At 43.6% G+C, this 14,765-nt stretch overlaps 1 protein-coding gene across 6 annotated transcripts in view; it reads right to left on the reverse strand.

The window, feature by feature from the left end:
• LOC110501933 (trafficking protein particle complex subunit 10) overlaps positions 1–12,298 on the reverse strand; it is a 31,060-nt gene extending 18,762 nt beyond the window's left edge. For 4 of the 6 annotated variants that reach the window (XR_016490695.1, XR_016490692.1, XR_016490694.1 and 1 more), the window contains exons 1-7: positions 11,924–12,286; positions 7,330–7,411; positions 6,991–7,126; positions 4,231–4,430; positions 3,771–3,966; positions 2,735–2,846; positions 65–312 (exon numbers count right to left, since the gene is read on the reverse strand). Coding sequence is in view for 2 of the 6 variants with exons in the window: in XM_036959419.2 (XP_036815314.2) it covers positions 65–312; positions 2,735–2,846; positions 3,771–3,966; positions 4,231–4,430; positions 6,991–7,126; positions 7,330–7,411; positions 11,924–11,987 (1,038 nt within the window). In the remaining 4 variants the exon portion in view is untranslated. Of the gene's footprint in view, positions 1–64; positions 313–2,734; positions 2,847–3,770; positions 3,967–4,230; positions 4,431–6,990; positions 7,127–7,329; positions 7,412–11,923 lie in introns of all 6 variants that reach the window. The other 2 variants (XR_016490693.1, XM_036959417.2) reach the window with 2 other exon arrangements.
• Positions 12,299–14,765: the final 2,467 nt, after the last annotated feature.

Consider the following 14,765-nt stretch of genomic DNA (forward strand, 5'->3'; position numbering starts at 1 on the left):
CCCAGTAACCGTACCCCCATCACCACCCAGTAACCGTACCTCCATCACCACCCAGTAACCGTACCTCCAGCAGGCATAGCTCCTGGACACAGTTATGCAGCAGCTCCAGGGCTCTCTGTGTCACCTCCCAGGGCCTCTGGAGGAAGATGAGCAGGGTACACTGACGACAGAACAGGTAGCTGCGTAACTCTAGCAGGCTAGCCTGCCCGCGTTGGATCCCATCTCTCTTCTCCATGTCAATGGGGCGCCTCAGGAGCAAGCCAGTCCAGCTCTTCACCGGGGAGCAGAAAGAACCCAGCCAGTTGGCACCGTCTACAAACAGACGAGCAGAAAGACACAACTATGTGCTGGTTTTAATGCATTGAGTCGCTGACTTATAAAGCTTGAGTGATATTGGGGCATTGTTTGGGGGGGTATTTTATTAGTATCTCCATCAGCTCTTTTCTGGTATTTTATTAGGATCCTCATTAGCTTTTTCAGCAGCTCCTCTTCCTGGGGTCCACACAACATGACATAATACAGAACATTATAATACAGGACATTAATAGACAAGAACAGCTCAAGGACAGAACTACACACAGTCTACATATCGATACATACACACAAACGATCTAGGTCCAATAGGGGAGAGGCGTTGTGCCGTGAGGTGTTGCTTTATCTATTTCTTGAAACCCGGTTTGTTGTTTTATTTCAGCAATATGAGATGGAAGGAAGTTCCATGCAATAATGGCTCTATATAATACTGTACGCTTTCTTGAATTTGTTCTGGATTTGGGGACTGTGAAAAGACCCCTGGTGGCATGTCTGGTGGGATACGTGTGTGTGTCAGAGCTTTGTATTAGTTGACTATGCAAACAATTTGGGATTTTCAACACATTGATGTTTCTTATCAAAAGAAGTGATGCAGTCAGTCTCTCCTCAACTCTTAGCTTTCTCCCCATTTTCGTGTTGGCCAATTGGTAGTTACAGTCTTGTCTCATCGCTGCAACTCCCGTATGGACTCGGGAGAGGCGAAGGTCAAGAGCCGTGCGTCCTCCGAAACACGACCCAGCCGAGACGCACTGCTTCTTGACACAAGGCCCACTTAACCCGGAAGCAAGTTGCATCAATGTGTCGGAGGAAACACCGTATGAGTCTCCCGGTCACCAATTGTGGGTCTCCCGGTCGCCAATTGTGAGTCTCCCGGTCCCGGCCAGCTGCGACAGAGCCTGGACTCGAACCAGGATCTCTAGTGGCACAACCTTAGACCACTGCACCACACAGGAGGTGGCTATATATTTATGTGGTCCTTTAGCTCAGTTGGTAAAGCATTCTGTTTGCAAAGCTAGGGTTGTGGGTTCGATTCCCGGGACCACTCGTCTGTAAAACGTAAGCACGCATGACTATAAATTGCTTTGGATTAAAGCGTCTGCTAAATGGCATATAATGTTATACAGTACCTTCGGAAAGTATTTAGACCCCTTGATTTTTCCACATTTTGTAACGTTACAGCCGTATATCAAAATGGATTAAAAACATGTTATCCTCGTCAATCTACACACACACACACACATTACCCCATAATGACAAAGCAAAAACAGGTTTTTAATTATTTTTGCTACAACCCCAAAGCATGATGCTGCCACCACCATGCTTCACCGTAGGGATGCTGCCACCACCATGCTTCACCGTAGGGATGCTGCCACCACCATGCTTCACCGTAGGGATGGTGCCTCCACCATGCTTCACCGTAGGGATGGTGCCTCCACCATGCTTCACCGTAGGGATGGTGCCTCCACCATGCTTCACCGTAGGGATGGTGCCAGGTTTCCTCCAGACATGACGCTTGGCATTCAGGCCAAAGAGTTCAATCTTGGTTTCATCAGGCAAGAGAATCTCGTTTCTCATGGTCGGAGAGTCTTTAGTTGTATTTTGGCAAACTCCAAGCGGGCTGTCATGTGCCTTTTACTGAGGAGTGGCTTCCGACTCTACCATAAAAGCCTGATTGGCCAGTACTGCAGAGATGGTTGTGATAACCTTCCAGAAGGACATCTTCACAGAGGAACTCTAAAGTTCCGTCAGAGTGACCATCGGGTACCTCCAAGACCAAGAACCTTGCTCAGTTTGGCCGGGCTGCCAGCTCTAGGAAGAGTCTTGGTGGTTCCAAACTTCTTCCATTTAAGAATGATGGGAGGCCACTGTGTTCTTGGGGACCTTCAATTCTGCAGAAATGTTTTGGTACCCTTCCCCAGATCTGTGCCTCGACACAATCTTGTCTCGGAGCTCTACGGACAATTCCTTCGACCTCATGTTTTGGTTTTTGCTCTTACTTGCACAGTCATCTGTGGACTTTATATAGACAGGTGTGTGCCTTTCCAAATCATGACCAATCAATTGAATTTACCACTGGTGAACTCCAATTAAGTTGTAGAAACATCTCAAGGATGATCAATGGAAACAGGATGCACCTGAGCTCAATTTCAAGTCTCAGAGCAAAGGGTCTGAATACTTATGTAAATGTGAAATCTGTTATTTGTTTTAATTAAATTATAAAAAATGTCTAAAAACCTGATTTTGTTTTGTCATTATGGGGTATTGTGTGTAGACTGATGAGGGAGAAAAAAATACAATTTAATCCATTTTAGAATAAGGCTGTAACGTAACAAAATGTGGAAAAAGTCAAGGGGTCTGAATACTTTCCAAAGACACTTATTAGAACACCTATAAAGCTTGCGTGAGAGGGCTATACATGTACCTCCAGCCCCGAAGTTGAGAACATACTGAGTGAAGAGGGCGTCCAGCTCGTCGTACTGTAGCAGAGCATCCTCAAACTGCTGTAGCATCTCAAACACAAAGGCCAACTCCTCCTGCACACAACAAAACACAGATACACATCACACGTGATCGAACATACATACTAATCATACATGATTAGTACACACACACACACGCACCCATCCAAAAGCATCCCGGAGTCGCCTCTTCATTATTGACGAAGATGCCAGTTGCGGACTTGTGAGGCGTCTGTTTCTCAAACTACACACTAATGTATTTGTCCTCTTGCTCAGTTGTGCACCGGGGCCTCCCACTCCTCTTTCTATTCTGGTTAGAGCCAATTTGCGCTGTTCTGTGAAGGGAGTAGTACACAGCGTTGTACCAGATCTTCAGTTTCTTGGCAATGGACTAGCCTTCATTTCTCAGAACAAGAATAGACTGACGAGTTTCAGAAGAAAGTTATTTGTTTCTGGCCATTTTGAGCCTGTAATCGAACTCACAAATGCTAATGCTCCAGATACTCAACTAGTCTAAGGCCAGTTTTATTGCTTCTTTAATCAGAACAACAGCTTTCAGCTGTGCCAACATAATTACAAAAGGGTTTTCTAATGATCAATTAGCCTTTTAAAATTATAAACTTGGATTAGCTAACACAGCGTGCCGTTGGAACACAAGAGTGATGGTTGCTGATAATGGACCTCTGTACGCCTATGTAGATATTCCATTAAAAAAATCTGCCGTTTCCAGCTACAATAGTTATTTACAACATTAACAATGTCTATGCTATATTTCCGATCAATTTGATGTTATTTTAATGGACAAAAAATTTTGCTTTTCTTTCAAAAACAAGGACATTTCTAAGTGACTACAAACTTTTGAATGGTAGTGTATACACTATATATATATATATATATATAAATAAACACACACACACCCTCTTCTTCCTGTATAAAACCACAGATTCACCTGAGACATGCTCTCACCTGAGACACACAGACTGGCAGGTACAGACCTACCTGTACCATGAAGTAGTCACAGAAGCTCCATCCGGGCTGATTGCGTTTCTCCCGGAGGGTGCGCATGTCCTCCTCGAAGCGTCCCAGGTTCTGAGTGAAGGACATCAGCAGTAGAGTCCTCAGCTTCAGCAGGAAGGCACTCCACGACTCCTGAGACCTGGACGAATTCTTTAGAGGGTCTGACAGAACCACACAACTAGGTGAGAGAGAGAGAGAAGGAGAGAAGGAGAGAGAGAAAGGAGAGAGAGAGGAGAGAAGGAGAGAGAAAGATAGAGGAGAGAAGGAAAGAGAGAGGAGAGAAGCAGAGAGAAAGAGTAAGAGCGAATGAGAAACATTTGTATCTGATCTATCAGAACAATTCTTTCTTCTGGCTATTTGTGTTTCTCATTTCCAGCCTCCATTTTGTTTGTATCTTGTGTTGTAAAGTGTGTCCATTTTGTTTGTATCTTGTGTGTCTCACCGGTCATTCTGCTTGTTACAGAAGTCGTTGCGGATCTTGTCCACTAAGGAAGAGCGAGGCAGGATGTTGGTCTTGTTCTTCTTCTTGGCGTCGCTGGTCTCCACGACAACGATGACCCAGTCAGCTGACCCGTGGAGCCGCAGGTTGCCCTGCCACCTCATCATGTTGTCCCTGACTGACGCCTTGTACACCTCAGTGTCCTAGAGGGTTTATTGACAGTTCATTATTCATTCATTGGTTAGTCCTTTCTGAACCCCTAATAATAATAATAACAATAATAATAATAATAACAATAATAATATTGACAATAACAACAATAATAATACCAACAAAAACAATAAAACCAACAATAACAATAACAATAATAATAACAACAATAACAATACTAATAACAATAATAACGACAACAATAATATTAACAATAATATTAATAATAACATTTGTTAATAATAACAATAACAATAATAACAACAATAATAACAATAACAACGACAACAATAATATTAACAATAATAATAATAATAACATTTGTTAATAATAACAATAACACAAATATTAATAATTCTGATAATAACAATAACAGTAATAATAACAATTATAATAATGACATCATAACAATCATAATAATAACAATAATAATTATCATAATAACAATCATAATAATAACAACAATAAAGGTATTTTTTGTTGGTTCACTGTTTCAGACAATCATAAAGTAACTCTCTCACATTACGAGTAAAAACAAAAACAAACTGCTGTGTATCTCCAGTCCCTTTTCAGGGCATCAAATGCCAGGAAATAGTAATGGTGCAAACCTCTATAGGAGTCATTACTATCAAATGCCCTGGATGAATGACACTTATTATTTAATGAGTCCAACAGCCTTGATATACTAAAAGTGCTTCTAAAACAACAAAAGGCTCTCTGCCATAGCTATCCGTCACGCACTGTTTCCCACGTCGGTCACAAGTCGCTGACTGGACTGCACTTCCTTAAAACAAGTGAACCGCCCTTTTAGTACATCAACAAACCTCTGTTTCCTCAGCACATTTCAGTTTCTCTGCTCTCCCTGAACAAACTGAGGGGCCAGCCAGGTTACACTCATCAGGAGAATGAAGACAGACAGACAGAGACAGACAGAGACAGACAGAGACAGACAGACAGACGAGGAATAGAGGAATCCTCCTGAGACTAAATGCAAACAACATGTGAACCAGCTGGAATACACAACATGTAATGTGTTGTGTCTGTCTGCCATCCATCTGCTGCCTGCACTGAGAATAATACTGATTATCCACTCTGGAGCAAATCATCTAGCTAGGCTGTTACATCCCACCGGTTATTTAATGGAGGGTAGAGTAGAATTTATGTGTGTGTGTGTGTGTGTGTGTGTGTGTGTGTGTGTGTGTGTGTACACGTGTTCAAGTCCCCACAAGAATAGTAAACAAACGAGAATTTGACCACCTGGGGACATTTTGTTAGTCCCCACGAGGTCAAATACTATTTCTAGGGGGTTTAGGGTTAAGGTTAGAATTACATTAAGGGTTAGCAGCTGGGGTTCGTTTTAGGGTTATGCTGGGGTTAGTTTTAGGGTTAGGCTGGGGTTAGTTTTAGGGTTATGCAAGGGTTAGTTTTAGGGTTATGCTGGGGTTAGTTTTAGGGTTAGGCTGGGGTTAGTTTTAGGGTTATGCTGGGGTTAGTTTTAGGGTTAGGCTGGGGTTAGTTTTAGGGTTATGCTGAGGTTAGTTTTAGGGTTAGGCTGGGGTTAGTTTTAGGGTTATGCTGAGGTTAGTTTTAGGGTTAGGCTGGGGTTAGTTTTAGGGTTATGCTGGGGTTAGTTTTAGGGTTTAGTTTTAGGGTTAGGTTTTTGGGTTATGCTGGGGGTTAGTTTTAGGGTTAGGCTGGGGTTCGTTTTAGGGTTAGGTTTTAGGGTTAGACTGGGGTTAGTTTTAGGGTTAGGTTTTAGGGTTAGGCTGGGGTTAGTTTTAGGGTTATGCTAGGGTTAGTTTTAGGGTTAAGCTGGGGTTAGATTTAGGGTTAGGCTAGGGTTAGTTTTAGGGTTATGCTGGAGTTAGTTTTAGGGTTATGATGGGGTTAGTTTTAGGGTTATGCTGGGGTTAGTTTTAGGGTTATGATGGGGTTAGTTTTAGGGTTATGCTGGGGTTAGTTTTAGGGTTATGCTGGGGTTAGTTTTAGGGTTATGCTGGGGTTGGTTTAAGGGTTAGGCTGGGGTTCGTTTTAGGGTTATGCTGGGGTTCGTTTTAGGGTTATGCTGGGGTTCGTTTTAGGGTTATGCTGGGGTTAGTTTTAGGGTTAAACTGGGGTTAGATTTAGGGTTAGGCTGGGGTTAGATTTAGGGTTATGCTGGGGTTAGATTTAGGGTTATGCTGGGGTTAGTTTTAGGGTTATGCTGGGGTTAGTTTTAGGGTTAGGCTGGGGTTAGTTTTAGGGTTAGGCTGGGGTTAGTTTTAGGGTTAGGCTAGGGTTAGTTTTAGGGTTAGGCTGGGGTTAGTTTTAGGGTTATGCTGGGGTTAGTTTTAGGGTTATGCTGGGGTTAGTTTTAGGGTTAGGCTGGGGTTAGTTTTAGGGTTAGGCTGGGGTTAGTTTTAGGGTTATGCTGGGGTTAGTTTTAGGGTTAGGTTTTTGGGTTAGGGTGAAAGGGAAAATAGGATTTTGAATGGGACTGAATTGTGTGTCCCCACAAGGTTAGCGGTACAAGAATGTGTGTGTTTACAGTAAAACGGGCACAGCACCACGTACACAGCAGTCTGTCCAGTAGATATGGAGGAAGGGGAAAGTGAGGAGGGCTTTGTTTCCCTCTTTAGGGAGGAGTTCCTCTTTGAACTGGACAAAGTTGGCCTCTAAATGGATCATCTTTGGTGCTCGTCCATACGACCTAAGATAAAAAATATATATATTATGGTATAGACGTTCTATAAAGGAGTTTATACATTATAATGCTTATACACTGAGATGCTCTTATCTAGCATAGACCAGTAATCCAACATTTAGTCGACAGTCATTCAACAGTTCTAACAACAACAAAAAAACTGTTTCAATTAGACCAATTACTTCCTGGCACATCTTGTCAGCACTCACCTCTTCCACTCCATTGGTTCCCTGGGAAGCTGCTGGGCCAATGGGGTGTAGAGAGAAGAGAACAAGGCCTGGTCCCCAGCGCCTGGTGGAGAGAGGGGGGAGATATGGGAAGAGGAGGGAGGAAAAGAAGGAAGTAGGAAAGAGAGTGAGGGTAGGAGGAGAGAGAATGAGGAGAACAGAAAATCCCCTGATACCCAATAAGTACCTGTCAACACAGGATTATACGTTCATTTAAAACAGCCAGTTGAACTTCAGGACTGTAATTGAATAGCCCTACCCTATGATCCAGCTACACTCAATAAGCCCTGCTGGCTATCACCCCTCTGTCCTAGTGGTGTTTCCAAACCCGTCCACGGCTGAAAAAAGCACAGGTTTTGAAGATACTGACATGACAGGCAGTACCCCATCCCCCACCAGACACCCAGAACCAACCTTTTCCTGTGTGGTTAAAGGTTGATTTGTCAGGGAGTATCCCATCCCCCACCAGACTCCCAGAACCAACCTATCTTTCCCTGTGTGATTATGAGCGACGGTGGGGGGGGGGGGGGGGGGGAGCAACACCTGTTCAGAAATTTGATGCTGAGACAGATTCTGTCTCGGTAAACAGCATTCTGTTGTTACCTTGCCAACAGCAAAGCAAAGCCCACTACTGGGCATTCAGGACTAAGAAACATAACAAGGCTTGACATAATGAAGCTGTGGGAATATTCTAATACACTGTGGTACACATGCACTGGAAGAATGTAGTATGTCCCTTCTATTGCTGCTGTTTTGTGTGTCTGTCACAGGCAAACAGCCATTGGACTTCAAATCTAATTGACCTTTCAATCATTCAAGTGCTGCAAGGCTGCGCTGCACCATAAAGCTGAGACTTGCCCTTGTGAATAGGGCTGTTCAGAGACCAACGCTATATAGCTCTGCTAGTAAATCCTGTTGTTGCCTCTAATAGTAAAACTGCACACAGCCCTGGTATGGTCCCCCCCCCAGAGAGAACAGACCTGGTATAGTCGTCCCCCCCCCCCAGAGAGAACAGCCCTGGTATGGCCCCCCCCCCCCAGAGAGAACAGCCCTGGTATGGTTCCCCCCAGAGAGAACAGCCCTGGTATGGTCCCCCCCCCCCCCCCCCCAGAGAGAACAGCCCTGGTATGGTCCCCCCCCCCCAGAGAGAACAGTCCTGGTATGGTCCCCCCCAGAGAGAACAGCCCTGGTATGGTCCCCCCCCCCCAGAGAGAACAGCCCTGGTATGGTCCCCCCCAGAGAGAACAGCCCTGGTATGGTCCCCCCCAGAGAGAACAGCCCTGGCATGGTCCCCCCCCAGAGAGAACAGCCCTGGTATGGTCCCCCCCCCCCCCAGAGAGAACAGCCCTGGTATGGTCCCCCCCAGAGAGAACAGCCCTGGTATGGTCCCCCCCAGAGAGAACAGCCCTGGTATGGTCCCCCCCAGAGAGAACAGCCCTGGTATGGTCCCCCCCAGAGAGAAGAGAATGGAAGCTCATTTAGGTTTTCTGGCTACAATGGAAATGATGACAGATCTTATCAAGCATACCGGAGGTCATTCTATTTATAGTTGAATCACTGACTTCCTCATCCATTCATCCCTCAAATGAAGTATAGGACACCTATAGGATGCCAGTAGTATAGCCGACTAAACGCAATGATTTATGATGGAGATGTGCGGCGACTAGTGGCGCCGGACTAGAGCTCCGACGTCTCAGAAAATTACGTTTTTTAATCAAGAACGACTGATTTCATCACCCAGAGAATAGTCCGCAATTACACAAAACAATCAGTCGTTTTTTATTAAATCAGTTGTTTTTTTAAACAACTTTAAGTGACACTAGTCACCGCACAATAAATTGCAGAGTTGAGTTTAATCGGCTACTAGAAGTATGGTATATTAAGCCCATAGGTTACCAACAGTTAGGAAATTATGATTAATATGACTGAACAAATCATTTTAAATGGAACTGTAAGTAAACTTATACTCTGTTATATTATGTTTAATAGGCAATATGAGTTCATAAGAAGAAATTGTGTGACAGGAGAAAGGAGTAATAAAATGTTAATGAACACCATTCCAACTGGGCAGGAACAAATGGGTTGTGGACTGTAAACACATAAGGTCGTTAGCCTATGGTTGACCCAACCTGAAACTTAGCTCTGGGGTTTTTAGATAAGGCAGTGAGTGCATTCCTAGGGTTTCTGTTAGTTAAAACTGTCAGTTCAGTGGTGATCGATAATGTTGAGGGGTCAAAAGTTATCTGGGAGTGTGTTAGTAAGTTAGAATGAACTTTTCACCTTACTTTGTCCTGTCGACAGGAGGGGGTTCGGTTAAGGCAGTGAAATGACGTCATGATCTGTATTTAAACTGATGCATGTGTTTGAGTGGCAGCGCGCTCCGAGAATAAATTCTATTACCTATTATTTAAAGACTGGTCTGCGTCTATTTTATGCAAACAAGAAATCTTACAAATAATCATAAAATAGATGAAGGGCTTTCAACTGATGAAAGCACATTGGCTTAATTAAATTATACTAACACCAACCCAGCCAGGTCACCTGTGATACAAGTCAGTGTTCGACGTACATCCATGTTCGAAGGGCGTTGGGAGACTACGTAGAAACAGGATACTAGGGGCAACAATGAGCGCTATTACCTTGAAATGGGTTTCAGTTTGGCAAGGTCCTTGTGGACGGGGATAGTGGATGGGAGTCTTTGTCTGGCACCAAAGGTTGCATGTTTCATCTTGGCCATGTTCTGTTATAATCTCCACCCGGCACAGCCAGAAGAAGACTGGCCATCCCACATATGCTCTCTCTAATTCTCTCTTTCTTTCTCTCTCTCGGAGGACCTGAGCCCTAGGACCATGCCCCAGGAATACCTGACATGATGACTCCTTGCTGTCCCCAGTCCACCTGACTGTGCTGCTGCTCCAGTTTCAACTGTTCTGCCTTATTATTATTCGACCATGCTGGTCATTTATGAACATTTGAACATCTTGGCCATGTTCTGTTATAATCTCCACCCGGCACAGCCAGAAGAGGACTGGCTACCCCACATAGCCTGGTTCCTCTCTAGGTTTCTTCCTAGGTTTTGGCCTTTCTAGGGAGTTTTTCCTAGCCACCGTGCTTCTACACCTGCATTGCTTGCTGTTTGGGGTTTTAGGCTGGGTACAGCACTTTGAGATATCAGCTGATGTACGAAGGGCTATATAAATAAATTTGATTTGATTTGATTTGATGTTTCGAATCCAGTGCTGGAAAGTTGTTTTTGAGATTTTTGTTTTAAGTCTATCCCAAAACCTTAACCATTTGGAGTTAATGCCTGACCTTACGATTTCAGAGTTAATGCCTGAAACTTAACCTTAAACAGTTTGACATTTGATGTTTGGAACAACTTTGAAATTTGACTTTTGAGAAACATTTTTTAACCTACTTCTGACGTGACTGTGAGAGCTTGTTGACCAGTCAGGGTGGTCCAGGGACAAGCAGGCCAGAGCTGTCAAGACCACCAATAGGGTCAAACCTTAAAATAACTTTTCTGAGAAGCTCACTTGAAAGGCCAACAGAGGAGTACCTGATTGTCATACTTGAGTAAAAAACAAAGATACCTTAATGACTCAAATAAAAGTGAAAGTCACCCAGTAAAATACCTGGAGTAAGTCTAAAAATTATTTCGTTTTAAATATACCTCAGTATTAAAAAGTACATGTAATTGAAAAAATTAAAAGTAAAAGTATAAATCATTTCAAATTGCTTTGAATGCAAACCCGACGCCATGATTTTCTAGTTTTTTAAAAACTTATTTACGGATAACCAGGGGCAGCTTCAACACTTCCATATAATTTACAACCGAAGCATTTGTTTAGTGAGTCCGCCAGATCAGAGGCAGTAGAGATGGCCAGGGATGTACGTGGGGCTTTTTTTCTGTCCTGCTGAGCATTCAAAAATGTAACAAGTACTTTTGGCTAACAGGGAAAATGTATGGAGTAAAAAGTACATTATTTTCTTTGGAAATGTAGTGACGTAAAAGTAAAAGTTGTGAAACATATAAATAGTGAAGTACAGATAGCAAAAAAAAAACCCGACTTAAGTAGTACTTTAAAGTATGTTTACACCACTGCTCACACTGTAGCCCCTGTCTGTATATAGCCTGAAGACTCATTCATTTGTGTGGCCCCCGGCTAAGCCAGGTGTTATGTATCCAGACTGAAGCAGGTGCATGATGACAGCAGGTTGATGAAACTGCATCACGAGCTGTGGCGTAAGGAGAAGGACAGCACATATGATCTGTCTACATTAGCTGATATAGTAGCGTAGCCTAATGCATATCTCATTATAAAATGATAAGGAAAGAAACGGTGATTGAAGATGGTTCAATGAGCGTTATCAATTTGTCAAGCGGCGACGGTCACTGTCCTGCAAGAAATGGTGCTGACGTTAAAAAAGCCAGCCCGTTCTTTAAGGCCACTGATAGGCGGCGGCAACTGGCTGCCTTGCCTGAGCTCAGTGTCAAACTCACAAACCTCGCTACAATAGCTGCCCGGCTGAATAAAAAACGACTGCAACATCATCCCAGCAACAAAACACTCACATGTCACAATCGGCTTGTTCTCCATTGTGTAAATAATGGGCTTCTCCTCTTGAGGCTCCATCATGGATTCTGATAGTCAGTGATAGCCCCCCATGTCATGTAAAAATCCGGTTTGTTTTTAGTAAATGCTTATGCATGCAGACAGCCGTGGGGTGTAATCATTAGTTCAAACAGTTACAAAACAGTTGTGTTCAGCACCGAAAACGTTAGTTTCAATTGGACAAACTCAGGTAGGTTCATCCCCATTTCGTTCCGTTTTTCTTCCGTTTAAGAAACGTTTTGCAACAGAATCTTAATGAATACGCCACTGATGTATGGCTGGGGCTGCGTCCACTGGCCGTGTCCCGTGACACTTCCTGGAACACACCTTCACTCTACTACGTAGGGCTATGCGCAATTTAAAGGGAACGCTGCAGCAGCTGATGGCTCCTCTGGACGGCTCACTAAGTGAAAATGTATAAACGCCTAACAGAATCCGTTCTCATGTGGTGTTCCTAACTGGAAACAGACCAATCAATAAAATGTATCTTTTAAATAGATTTTTTCCAACATATGGATGTTTGATTACAATGACTATTCGGAATGACTGTTTTAAATAACTGTAGTAACATTTATGTAAAGTTATAATTGACAAGTAGGTGGCAGGTAGCCTAGCAGTTAAGCGTGTTCGGACAGTAACTGAAAGGTCACAGGTTCAAATCTCCGAGCTGGCAAAGTGGAAAAATCTGCCGTTCTGCCCTTGAGCATGGCAATTAACCCTCAATGACTACTGGTCCCTGGATGTTGATTATGGCAGCACCCCACAACTCTCTGATTCAGAGGGGTTGGGTTAAATGTGTTAGACACATTTCAGTTGAATGCTTTCAGGTGTGGAACTCACTAGCTATGTCTATTGATTAATGTATAATAGAAAGTATTACCGGAGTGCCAAGTCTAGGACTAAAAGGCTTCTCAACAGTTTTTACCCCTAAGTCATAAGACTCCTGAACAGGTAATCAAATGGCTACCCGGATTAGTAGCGAGTCCACGTACCCAGACTCGCTACTGTTTTTCACTGTCGCTACTGTTGTTTTTATTTCTTTACTTACCTGTTGTTCACCTAATACCTTTTTTTGCACTATTGGTTAGAGCCTGTAAGTAAGCATTTCACTGTGAGGTCTACTACACCTGTTGTATTCGGCGCACGTGACAAATAAACTTTGATTTGATTTATTACTATCTGCTCCCCTATCAAGGTAAAATGGCTATGTCGTCATGGTACGTTGGTTAGCACTTTCCTGTCAAGGTTGGTGCAGAAAGAGAACAGCTTCTTGTGGTTTTACAGTGCATTTGGAAAGTATTCAGACCCCTTGACTTTTTCCACATTTTGTTACGTTACAGCCTTATTCTAAAATTGATAAATCATTTTTTTCCCTCATCAATCTACACACGACACCCCACAATGAAAGTGAAAACAGGTTTTTAGACATTTTTGCAAATGTACAAATAATAAAATCCAGGCACAACCTTATTTACATAAGAATTCAGGCCCTTTGCTATGAGACTCGAAATTGAGCTCAGGTACATCCTGTTTCCATTGATCGTCCTTGAGATGTTTCTACAACTTAATTTGAGTCCACCTGTGGTAAATTCAATTGTTTGGACATGATTTGGAAAGGCACACACACCTGTCTATATGAGGTCCCACAGTTGACAGTGCATGACAGAGCCATTAGCCACGAGGTCAAAGGAATTCTCTGTAGAGCTCCGAGACAGGTTTGTGTCGAGGCACAGATCTGAGGAAGGGTACTAAAACATTTCTGCAGTGTTGAAGGTCACCAAGTAAACAGTGGCCTCCATCATTCTTAAATGGAAGACGTTTGGATGAGGTAGGATTAGCCAGTCTGGGCATGTCCCACGATGGAGGCAAACACCAGCATGGTGATCAGCAGGTCTGCCATCATAAACAGGTAGTCATGTCGCCCACAGTGGTGAAGATATGCACAGAGAACCAGAAGAAGTAGAAGTACTGGTGCCTCAGCGAGGCGAATACAGGGTTGGAGATGTCGGGGTCCATCCAGCGTTCGGACCCGAAACCGATACACAGGCCAGCCTTCCAGCATGAATATGTGTAGAGCATAAGCTTGGAGAGATGAGACCAGGGGTGAGGGTCAACCCCTGGTGAGGGTCAACTGCTTCCCATGCACCTCCAGCCAAACGTGGCCATGGACTGAATAAAGACCAGAACCTCCTACTCTGACAGTGGGTTTTGACCAGAGGCGGTACCTCCTCCTGACAACACTTTGCTCCAATGCTTCACATCGCTTGAAATTTAAATAAAGCTGAACCTTTTCGCCGCTCCTCTGGCAGAGGTCTTACCGCTCAGCTTCCCACAATCCCCCTCACGTTTCTCTGCGTGCCCTCATTGGAAATGAATGGGGGTGGAACTTCTCCTGCCGTATCCTCAACAGGAAGCGTGCTCCAGGAAACCTGCAGGGGGAAGCACAACACAGATACAGTCTTGGTCAGAGTAGTTCATATCCAGAGAAATATAAATAGAACATTTCGTTACTAAGCCTTGGAGTCATCATCAAAGAAAACCCCAACTCTCTCTCCCAGGTCATTGGCTCTCCACAATATATATTTTCACGTGTTTTTAAATGCATTAACAAGCACAAAGGATTATTTCCAACCCACCACTGGTATACACACACACACACACACAAACACACACACACACCCACACACACACACAAGGTTCCACCTGTTAAAAAAATAAATCTAAATTTGACGATGGTACAAGCCATATAAAGTGTTAAACAAAAATACACAGTGTCTCCAGAAAGTCTCTCTCCCCCCTCCG

The sequence above is a fragment of the Oncorhynchus mykiss genome, chromosome 22 (genome assembly GCF_057628025.1).
Source record: "Oncorhynchus mykiss isolate SJ-2025 chromosome 22, ASM5762802v1, whole genome shotgun sequence".
Taxonomy (NCBI): Eukaryota; Metazoa; Chordata; class Actinopteri; order Salmoniformes; family Salmonidae; genus Oncorhynchus; species Oncorhynchus mykiss.